The sequence below is a fragment of the Sebastes fasciatus genome, chromosome 5 (genome assembly GCF_043250625.1).
Source record: "Sebastes fasciatus isolate fSebFas1 chromosome 5, fSebFas1.pri, whole genome shotgun sequence".
Lineage (NCBI taxonomy): Eukaryota > Metazoa > Chordata > Actinopteri > Perciformes > Sebastidae > Sebastes > Sebastes fasciatus.
This window is the reverse complement of record NC_133799.1, coordinates 20032611-20044663: the sequence shown is the minus strand read 5'-3', so window position 1 is coordinate 20044663 and position 12053 is coordinate 20032611. Positions and strand designations below refer to the sequence as shown.

The window sequence follows — 12053 nt, the reverse complement described above, 5'->3', positions numbered from 1 at the left end:
ACCATTTTAGATTAGGCAAAAATAACACAGTTATACTGCATGCAAAGAACTGCATGTGATTATCATAAAGTGGGCATGTCTTTAAAGGGGAGAACTCTGGGTACCCATAGAACTGAACCCATTTTCGTTCACATATCTTGAGGTCAGAAGTCAAGGGACCCCGAAAGTTTAGCCCAAATTTGAAGCGTTATTCCTCACAACAAGCTAGTATGACATGGTTGGTACCAAAAGATTCCTTAAGTTTTCTAGTTTCATATGATGAAAGTATCTTCACATTAAAACTGAGCCTGCTACAACCTCCTAAAGGTCGAATAGTAGGTCGGATATTTAAGAGGTTAATTAAAAATCTTGAATAGTTAACGTTAGGATAGGTTGTTGGGCAGAGAGTCTTGTGAGAGTTTTTTGCAAGTTTTTGCCAGATTTCGCAATTTGTGTGTTACCTTCTAGACGCGACCCACTTTATGCCCCTGGCCCGATTTGGCAAATTGGAAAAATTGTAGTTTACGATTTGTGCACCTCGGAGAAACAGATCTGTCTAAGCACATACAGTATATAGTGATAGTGTGCTAAGCTGATAGTGTTTGGCAGAAGAAGTACAAGCTGCCAGCTTTTTACTCCGAGTTATTTGCTCTCCATGTGAAATCATATCAGAAGAAAGTAGGTCATTGTGGTCAATATCCTAATTAGAGAGGAGTTTGTCTAATTTATTCAGTCCGATTAAAGAGGGATAGCTGTAATGTAAATGTAAACAAAAGAATAATTATAAAACTATAAAAATCATAATATTTGTAAACACTATTATAGCTTGCCCCCCCCACCCGCCCCTCTTTATGTATGTTTTAATTTCCAAAATATATTTATATACTGTATGTGTGTGTGTGTGTGTGTGTGTGTGTGCATGTGCGTGAGAAGGAGAGCGAGACTGCAGCGGGGAGCTTGTTAGCATTGCAGGAAGCCTTCTGTCTGTGTCCAGACAGTCTGGTCTAGCTAGTCTAACCTGTCATTATATAGGACACGAACAGCTTGAGCTGTAACACACACACACACACACACACACACACACACACACACACACACACACACACACACACACACACACACACACACACACACATACACATACATATACACATAGTTGTGTGTTTGTGACAGAAACGGTCCAGTGCTGCCTGATTATGCTTTATGATTTTGAAAATGAATATTTGTGTGCAGCTTGAGTATATCAACATTTAGTCTAGGTTTTCAACATACTGTATATAATAAGACAAAACAAAACAATGAGCACCAAGTCGTGCCAGTCATAATATTGACTGGATATTATGTTAAATACCATTATACGTCGATAATGAGTTGCTATAATTTAGAATAGGCCTGTTCCACTGCATCCCAGCCTGTTGGCACTGTGGACCTCATGCTGGGATTTTAATTGGTCCTCTGATAAATGTTGAACCTTCCGTGATGTCAGATGACAACCAGCTAATGAGGGCTGTCAATCAATAAATATCAGCTCACGCTGCATTATGAATAAGATCTGAATTCAGTTTGTGTGGTGACAAAGGCAACTAGAATCAGTCTTGAGGATGAAGACCAATTATTTGTCTAATCAGCTTCATATTATAGTTAATGATTTAACAAACACTGTATATTCATTACCATTTTATTATGTTCTTTATTTTCATACAGTTTGAACTCTTCAGGAGTGTATATGTCTGAATTAATGTCTTTTTGTGAAATTAACTGCACCTGTTTATATTTTAATGACAGACTCATCACACTTTCTAAGGTCCCTTTTATGTTGTTGTTTGCTCTATGTTTACTGTTTGTTAAATTGAAAGTGTTTCCAATACTTTAAATTCAGCCTATAATAATCAGTTTACATGAGCACATTTTTATCTCCTTTCCATTGTCGGCCAATGTTACAGCTCTTTCACTGTGTGTTATTTAATGAGGGCATTGCAGGTGGAAAAGTTTTTAAAAAAGTGAAACTGATTTTCAGAGGCATTTGTCTATTTCAATGACTTTTTCCACATGCTTTTATTCACATATAAATGTTGATGTGGTATATTAATGACTTCTAATGTGTCTTTGTCCTTCTCCCTCTCCTCTACATCTCTACATATTATATTCTCTACTTCTCAGGTCATGGAAAGCATTTGCCCTTGTTAGAACGAAGTACTATCTCGGACACAGCCAGTGCGTCGGTGGCGGTCGGAGGGTACATTGCCTAAGTCAGCTGTTGGTCATGTGTGAAGCTGTGGTCTGATGCCCACCCTCCCCTCAGCGCTGGCCATGGACGGGGAGAACTACCTGCATCCAGAAGGCCCTCAGCTGGACAGCAGCTTGTTCTCTGTGGCCTCCTCTAACATGGAGGTATGCTGTGGGATTTTATTTAGACGCCATATGCATTTTCAACATGGGTTGTTTTTTTCTCTTAGTCATGTCCATGTGCCTGCACTATATATTAGGGCTGTCAATCGATATAAATAATAATAATAATAATAATAAAAAATAACTATTAATTTGCAATTAATCGCATGATTGTTCATGATTAATGCGATTGATCGCAAATTAATTGCACATTTTTAATCTGTTCAAAATGTACCTTTAAAGGGAGATTTGTCAAGTATTTAATACTCTTATCAACATGGGAGTGGGCAAATATGCTTGCTTTATGCAAATATTTCTATATAGCTTAAAATGGCTTTAAAATCGAGCCCTCTACAACATCCGAAAGATTGAATTGTTTTAATGCGTTAAAGAAATTAGTCGAATTAAAACAAATTTGCTTTAACGCATTATTATCGCGTTAACTTTGACAGCCCATCTATGTATACGAATGCATTTCAATTTATTTTTTGTCACTCCCAGATAAATCCCTAAAAGTAACCTGCGATAGTTTAATTTACCTCGTGCCCTTGCAGCATATGTGAAGCATATGAGTATTTTCTATAGTAGTGCTAAGGATCAATCCCAAAATGCTGTGTTTTAAATGTATTAATTGTAAATATATATAATATAAATTGTAAATTGTAAGTATTTAATCAGCTCAGAACAATGCACTCTTACATTGGAGTGTTAGCCGAAACAGAGTTTAATCACATACGGACAAAGTTTAAACTAGGTTGAATGCATTGGCCCTTTGCTTTTCACTTTCTCCACTATCTCATATCCAGCATCATGGGTAAATACACTTCAGCCGTACCTAAACGTAAAGACACAACACCTCAAATATTTAAGCAATAGCTCACGACAGGAGATGAGCACTGCTCAATCCACTCCTCCCTAGAAGTTAACCTTAAATGTTTCCTTTTCGTAGTGGGTTTTGGCAGCTAACTTTGTTATTGACAGACGCTGAGTGATACTGAAAGTACAAAGGAAGTCAAATGTCAAAGCACTGGTATGTGGATATTATATCACAGCTATGACCCGTTTTATAATTACTGTTAAAGATCTGAGCACTGGTGTATGTGTGTGAGAATAGGAAGTGGCCCTACTTGTGCTATTAATTGCCCGGCACAGCTGCTTATGAATTATTTGCAATTCCCATTTAGATGAGGCCAAATATTAACGTGTCATTTCATCCAAATTTTCTCGCTTATCTCCGGTGGTATCCGATGGTGTCCACATTGTTTAGTTGTATGTTTTAATTTGAAGTTATCTGCCCTCTGAGATTCAGTTTTAATTGGAAATGATCTGTACGAAAGAAATTGTCCCAATGGTCTTATAATATAAAATTCCATTCAGCTCCACTGTAATGGAGTAGCAACAGAAATACCAGAGAATTTCCCAAAGTTTCAGCTCATAAAACTGAAACTATCGACCTGTCTAGATACCACTAGGGATAAGTAATGAAAATATGGCTGAACTGACCGCTTAAAGGCTCATACAGTTACACTGAAACAAAATTAAATCAACGTACTCTCTGTCATCAATTACATGGTGTGTGTAGTTTCGAAGACCATGTGGAGAGAAGATATGGTTTGATGTTATTATGAACATCCTATATATAGTTCACTATTGTGCATGACAAGATGCACAGGTGTGATAGTTATGATAGTATTCTTTTGCACTAAATTGTAAACATAACAAATGAAGCTTAATACAAGGCCATTTTTGCTGTTAATTTTGACAAAACATTCATCACTGAAGGGATGTACACATAGAACCTGCTCTTTTTTATAATTATGAGAAAGCTCTAGTGCACTTAAAGGGATAGTTCGGATTTTTTGAAGTGGGGTTATACAAGGTACAGTGTGTTACCTACAGTAGGTGGTGGTCGACACGCACCCAGTTTGGAGAAACAGGCAGGAGTACCAGCACAGAAGCAAAGCAATGTACTGCTGTGGACGGGCGCAGCAGCAAAATGTATTTTAGCCACATAAAAGAAAGGCCCATCTAAAAAAGTCCATATCAGTTTAATTATAAGCTATATTTAGAATATTTTCACCATTTTACCTTGCTGTCAGAAAGCCCTTCACAACGGGGAACTAAAACCATTATATCCATCTATGCTCTCCTCAAAGCCACCAGACTCCTTTGACAAACAGTGATTTTACCTCGCAGAACAAGAGAGTTGCTGGTCTACCGTTGCCCCGATCAGTTAGTCTGTGTTGTGTGTTATTGTGTGACTTTGGTGATTCCAATGAATCCAAACTAACTTTGTAAAAAAGTCACACAATAACACAAACAAATTAACCGATCGAGGCAGCGGTAGACCAGCAACTCCTGTGTTATTATTTTTGAAGTTCTGTGGGGGGAAATTACTGTATTTGTCAAAGGAGTCTTGTGGCTTTGAAGAGAGCAAAGATAACTGCATTACTTCCCCATCGAAAAGGGCGGTCTGACGGCAAGGTAAAGCAGTGAAAATATTCCGAGTGTAACAAACACTCAAACTGATATAGATATAAGAGATGTTTATGTTTTTTAAGATGTACAGTGTTATATTTCGATGGTTTCTTTCATGACATATTTTCATTTTGTTCTGTTTTAGAGTTCAATATATGCCTCCTCTGGTTCCTGGGGATCCTACTCTCAGCAGGCTGGATACAGCATACACTGCCCTATGCAATCTGGAAACCAGTAAGTGAATACAAACTCACAAACACGTTTGAAAATACCTTGATGGTAGCTGAGAATATTGAAATTGGGCAATAACTACCCACAGGAGTTTCAGACAAGAGCTAACAAAATGCCCTGGGACTCTAAAGTATTACACAGTTATATGCAATTATTATGAGTGATTAGTTTGTGTTGAGGGTGTCTTATGAATGTTTTGCTAATGATGTGTTTATACAGTATTTGACTAATGTATTATTGTGTGAGAGACAGCCACATCCACATGGCAAACAAACACACTATATATTTAGATTCAGAAATAGACATCTAACTGTGCGTCAGTGCTTGAACTGGAATGTGAGTGATGCTGCTTCACTCTTAATTATGTAAATTTGGGGCTATATTTGTGTTCAGTTATTAATGTGATGCTCTCCACCGTAATTTTGTGCTAACCCTAAAGGTCAAAGTTTTATCCTTTTTATGAAATGCTGTAAAGTGTTTGAACAGGGTCTAACGTGTTTCAGACACTTCTCATGATTTATTATGAATTATTAGATATTATTGGATCCCATTATTCCATTCCTCACACCTGAAGTGACCTAACACAATCAGGCCAGTACACCACTTTTAACCTGACACTACACCACCAGTTCACGTCATAGGGGATGGTCTCTTTTATCAGACCTCCTTCATTTCCTGTAGCGAGTGGCCTGCTGTGACAGCCTTACTAGGGGGGTTAATCTCAACATCTAGCAACTCCGCTCTGTTTTAATGACCTCGCCGCTAAATGAGAGATGTTTGTCTCTTTCCTCCTACGTGTGTGTTCGTGTGTAATTCAAAGGCTGTGCAACACCTTACACCTCTACACCAGCCATGGATCACAAGCAGCACGTCAACAAAGCAGAAGCAGCTACTGCAGACCTTGTCTGTGTATACATTGCATCCGTCGAGCCACAGGATTGCTGTGCACTCAAATACGTTTCGACAGCGATCACAGTCCAATACACTATCAATGCAGCTGAAAGATTCACCTGAGCCATCTATCTGAATTAGTCCACATGCATTTTCTTACACAGCTTCCGTTTAGCTTCTGTGAATGGGTGTGTTTATTAAGATGGATGTTTAATTTAATGTTATTGACATTGAAAGGGACTCAATGTAAGAATCAGAAATTGCTTTTTAACAGTGACACCTGTGGCAGTTAAGTCAACGACAGTCAGCGTCCTGTTGCTTACGCTTGTGCTCGCACTAAGGACACACACAAGACTGAACGTGATCGATGTTCACACATTGGCAATAAAAACTATTTATACATGTAAAAAGTTACATACAGTTCCTTTTTAAACGACATGTCAGCGACTCCATGACCAGAGATAAAGCAAGACCAGAGAGCACAAAATATATAAGCAAAAGAGACAGACTAAACTGAAACTACTGTCATGTAGTTCTTGTGTGTAGCAGTGTCTGAGAACAGCCAAGAACAGGTATTTACTGTTATAGCAGATTCATATGAATCGGTCATATGTGGGTTTTCTGTAAGCGTGTCTACATTCGTGCTTGGCAGTAACTCTGAACCACATATCACACTTGTGATACAGGTTTCTTTTCTTGTGCCAGAAAGCCCTACCATGATAACTATCAGTGTCACGGTATTGTTTTTACAAAAAGCATACACAAATGGATGTGTGGATTAAATTTGAGATTTGTGTGGGTTAGTATATCTGCATACAGTAAGGACTTCTTGTTTTAAAGACCAACGAGTCAAAACTTCTAAAATGACTTGGATTTAGTCATCACTAAACCCGTGTCATACTAAACAGAACTCAGGAAGTGTTTGTTCAAGTAGTAGTGGTGTTTTGTTTTGTTCTTGCTGTCCGTGCAGCGTTTCTTTGAAAGTTCAAGCAGCAGATGACGTGAGAGCACGGTCTGTGGTTTTCAGGCTCACTCAAAGCATAATTTTTTTTACAACGAGCTGGTTTTACAAGACCCTAATCTCACTCTCCATCTTACAATGCATACATGTCATGATCAAAATCATGATGTGTCTGTGGTTTTAAACAAGATCGGTGTGACTGAATATCATCTTGTGGCTTCATTAGTGGGTCATAAAGGTCCTCATCTAGCAAGAGCAATGGTTTGAAAAGGTGTTAATTCAGCATAATTCTCTTGTCAGTAAATGTTTTGTCCCAGAGCGACCAGACATGTTCTTTAAGAAAGAACCATGACTCTAATCAGGAGGTCACTCTCTGTAATCATTTTTGTTGCAGCACTTCAGTAGTTTTTCATCTCTGCTCTCAGTTCACCCAAGTAAACAGGACAGACGGTTTAAAGCTCCAGCTTTTGCATCTCTTCCTAGTCCTGTTGTTCAGTATTTCTGATATTCAGCCAGGTTCTTTTTCACATGATGATCCTCCTTTTCCTCCATGATCTACAAGCTGCTGCTCAGTACAACTGACTTGCACTATACATTCATGATGCAATTGATTGAACTTTAAAGCCTGTTATTGTCTTCTCACATGGCCTTTGAGAACAAGCAGAGGAGTGAATAGATCACCAGTAAGGAAAAATGTGAATGGGCCATTGCTCTGCTTGCACTGATTGATGCACTGACTGACTCACTCACCTCTGCACAGCAGAAACTATTCTCAGAAGTAGTGACAAAAATGTCACTGAGACTATGTAGAGTTAGCAGAACAGGAACAGGTCTTATTATAGGTCACAACACTGGAGTTTACAGAGCATCGATGTCATAACAGCAGCAACTCCTGTGCAACATAATGCAATCCAATACACTAGCCTTCTGAAAGATAGTATTTATTATAAAAACTGATCAGTTTTTGTTGGGACTGTGTCAAAGTGGTGTTGGTTCTTTTCCATATGGGTATCACTTGGCGCCATGACGCTGTTCTGTGTTGCATGATACAAGGCGGTTTTTCCCAACTTGGGGTTAAGACCTCACATGGGGTCACTTGATATTCTTGTTCCAAGACTGATATATTGCTAATTCCATATGATTTTAACACCCATAATCCTCTGTAAAATAACACAAACCCCTTTTATTAATATTTTGCTTATCTTTCCACTTTCAATCTATGTTCCTCAACCGCAGGAAAAACTAGGCTACAGTTTTATTTTAATTATGACATTAATGTCAGTGACACAGAAAGATTGATGAGTGATTGTGACACCTTCTGTCATCCGTTATCCACTAACCGCTAGTATCGGTCGCTGATGGCCTTTCTTTTACCCTAGTGACTCTCTTTCCGACCATCTGAAGGCAGCATGTATCTGCTCTAATTGATGATGTGCACTGTCAAAGCCACAATCACGCGCAGCGGATCCACTGGTTAAATTTTGTGGAACCAGCACCAAACTGTTGGAAAATAACCACATAAACGTCCGTGCTTATGTGAACATCAAACTTGGCGGTTATGATTGATTATTCTGTACAGTTTCCACTGCAGGCGTGTTGGAAATTGACCTACAGTTACATGAAAAAATGTAGATCAATTAAAACTTCTCTCTTCATTAATAACTCCCTCGAGACCATTCGCTCCTACCAATCCTTCTCCTGGTGTCTCCTGGTCTGGATGTCAACATCCTCAAACACGCTCAAAGCTGAATGTCAGCAGTTCACCCTCATATTCGCAATCTCTACTACTTAAAGACCACATTGTACACACCTGAAAAATGGTGTAATTCAGTAAAAAGCTCTGCACTGTTTATTATGTTAATGAACTAAAATAGGTTGAGTTTTCCTGTTGTTCTTATTCTGTTTTGAATCTTTTTTTCAAACAACAGTAACAGTTTGTGGTAGTATGGTTAGGTCTGTCCGGCACAGCTGAGTCTGGGTGTTTGTTTACAGCAAACAGACCAGAAATCTGCTTCTATTTTTATGTCTTGGTTATTTCTGATTGTCTATGACCAACTCTTAAGTTATCAATCATGAAAATACTGCAAACATTGTGTGCAGTATTTAAGGTTTACATTGTTCTGTGAATAAGAACTAAATTATATTACTTGATAGTGAACATCATTTCCTTCTCTATTATAGACTACATTTAAAAAAAATTGTCCGAAAAAACATCAGCGCTTCTGTCTTTTAACCATTTTCTTTTTGCCGCACCTCGACCATGAATCGAGGTGAGCTTTTTGATCTCCTTAGGCTGCGTACACACAAAAGGTGGGTTGTGCGTTTGGGCTGCGGTGGTGGGGACCGCTTATCTTGCACGGCAACTGGATTCTAACATTGTCATGAGATTGTCGCGAGAATCGCAGCATCAAATGTCAAACGAAAATTTTGTCAGGCTCCAAGTAATGCGCTTGTGTCCGGCTCGCCAGACAAAGGACCAATCAGCGTCCTGTTAGGAGCTACTGCAGCTACGGCCGTGGTTTAAGTGTGTGAGACCGTAGTGTGAGACGACACGGAGAGGCGACTGTTCGTTCTAAACAACAATGGCGGCTCCTGAACAGGTTAGCGTAGATGTTGCAATAGCATCAGTCATCTCAGAACTGGAGAGTGTTTCTTCATTGGAAGGAGAGCAAAGTACAACACTTACTGTATAAAGTACAGTTATGTTTATGCCTTCAGTTAGTTTCGCTTTCGTTAGTTTGATTGACCGATGGTTCATCCAATCACATGCCAAGTATTTTTTGAAAGTACCTTCCCTTTTCCAAACAGTTTCCAATGACGGCTTCTCAGGTGGTTCTGTGAAACAAACCATCTGACAGGGGCAGGTTAAGGGATCGCAGGGGATGCAGAAAAAGTTGAAACGGAACCTGACGTCATGCTGCGGTGGCCAATCACATAACCAGCGATCAATGGGCCATTCAAATCAAATGGGTCAATCGAATGTGTGTCACTCAAATAGGCCATTTAAGTGACGCTCCCACACCACCGCACAACCCTGTTCTAATCTCCGCAAGGCCTTATTTGGTGTGTTATCTGGTGTAGTGTGGTGTGGTGTGGTATGGTATGGTATGCAGCTTTACTCCAAAATTTGGCTTGAACTGCTGCCTGCCCGTTCTCCGTTATTCACTGTTGTTACTGTCTGCAGCCAGACTGAAGTGTTTCCCAGTGCTATGAGTCAAAGTTCACTTACTTCACACTGTTGATGGCATAGAGAGATTGTGTTGGCTGTAAGGAAGAGTTCTTCCAAGGAATCTTAGTAGTTGGTTATTGTAGGATGTCATTGTTTACTGTATAGTCTGAGTGTCCGGTTAAATCTTTGATAAACATGTATTTCTGTGGAAGCGGCAATATATGTTTGTCGATCTGATGGGCGTGTTTCCTCACAATTTACTGAACCTTTGTCTTTTAATGACTACTTTTTAGGTCTGTTTAAATTACAGAAAAATTGGAATAGTCCTGCTGCTTACTTGAATACAAGGACATGGTAGCTATGAGTCTATATATATTATTTGAAAATGCAATGAGGGGTCAGTGGCTCAATTTTTTTTTACTTCTTTGTTGCTCATTTCTAAATCATAAAAAAGTTTTTTTTAACAGTTTGAGTTAAACTATGGGAGTTCATGGCCTTTAAAACATTTTTTAGCAATTAATCTAGATCTGAACTCTAAAACACAAACTTAGTAAAAAAAAAAAAAAGCAGTGGAACATGCTGTGTGTTGCATACATGGGGTAATTCTTCTTTTTTCTTAACCCACAAAAGCACTAACACAGTGCTCTTTCCGTTATTCTCCTTATCATAAAAGTTGTGGTTTTGGGTGGAATTTTGATCTATTAGGGTATGTCTGTCTTTGTCTTAACAGTACTTGTTCAAGACCTACATTTATGCATTATACCTGCTAATATAAGGTGTAAAGAATTATTTTTCTTTTCAATTTGAGCTTTATTTTCCATGTTATTGCAAGTTTTACTGCAGTTGATGTGTTGAAAGGATGTTGGTTAATTGCACGTTAAGTGTGTTTTGAAGAACAGTACTTCCGATGAACCTGCAAGATAAAACTTTATGACTGGCCTACATTATAATGTATGAATCATAAAGTGGTTGCAACACTTTAAGTCCCCTTATTATGAACTTATTATGAAGAAATAAAGCAGACCTTTGTAAAATGTTTTTAAAGTAAAATGACATTGTTACATGCCTGGCTAGTATGTTTTTAGCCTCTCAAAGTGATTGTGAAACAATGACACGGTTCAACAGATGATCTGTACACAGCTACAGGCTGCGTAGTATGGGAAGGCTCCATGGACACAAACACTAAGTCAATCAGATCCTTTGGCTGGGAGCCCCAAACCGGCTTTGTGTTGTTGGAAAGCAGCTAATGTCATCCTGCCAAGACTTCTGCTGTAATAATATCGCTGTCATATCACTGTTGGTTGAAAGGACAGGAAGGGGATTTCCAGTGTGGATGATTGTTACCATTCTCAGCGCTATGATGTTTCTATACAACCTCATGCCTTTGAATTTATGTTCACCGCTCATCATGATTACAATAGTTAATCTGGCGTTTTTCAATTCCATTGTCTCATTTAACTTCAAGGTTCACGGTTTTCATATTTGTCAATTCCAGCAAAGCAGTCATTGGCAATAAAAATCTTTGGTTGTAGGTTCCTTCAAGATTACTCATAAAATATGTACATATATTATAATATGTATATATAAAAGGGGAGATGACACAAGTAAAAGCAAAAGCAAAATGATAATCTAAGGCATAAAATAGTGAAGTTAAAATATAGGGCTTAAATATAAACGTAAGTAAATATAAAATGATAATGTAAATGTAATTTTGTAATTTATTGGGAGACAGTATTTCAGATGGGAAAACTGAATGTAAACGGGATGAAGTATGTACTGTATATGCATATTGAGAAGTAATATATGTACATAGAGGTGTAAAGAGGAATGTATGTAATGAGAAGTACTAAAGATATATATACAGAGGTGTAAACAGGAGTGTAGTATGTATAGAGAAGTAATAAATATGTATTTATACTGTGTATATATATTTATACATAAACACAGAGGTGTAAC

At 38.3% G+C, this 12053-nt stretch overlaps 1 protein-coding gene across 2 annotated transcripts in view; it reads left to right on the top strand.

The window, feature by feature from the left end:
* Window positions 1–12053, top strand: part of sbno2b (strawberry notch homolog 2b) — an 82760-nt gene that overhangs the window by 18377 nt on the left and 52330 nt on the right. For both annotated transcript variants that reach the window (XM_074635640.1, XM_074635639.1), the window contains exons 2-3: window positions 2140–2370; window positions 4991–5079. In XM_074635640.1, coding sequence (XP_074491741.1) covers window positions 2263–2370; window positions 4991–5079 — 197 coding nt within the window. In that variant the 5' untranslated portion in view covers window positions 2140–2262. The remainder of the gene's footprint in view (window positions 1–2139; window positions 2371–4990; window positions 5080–12053) is intronic.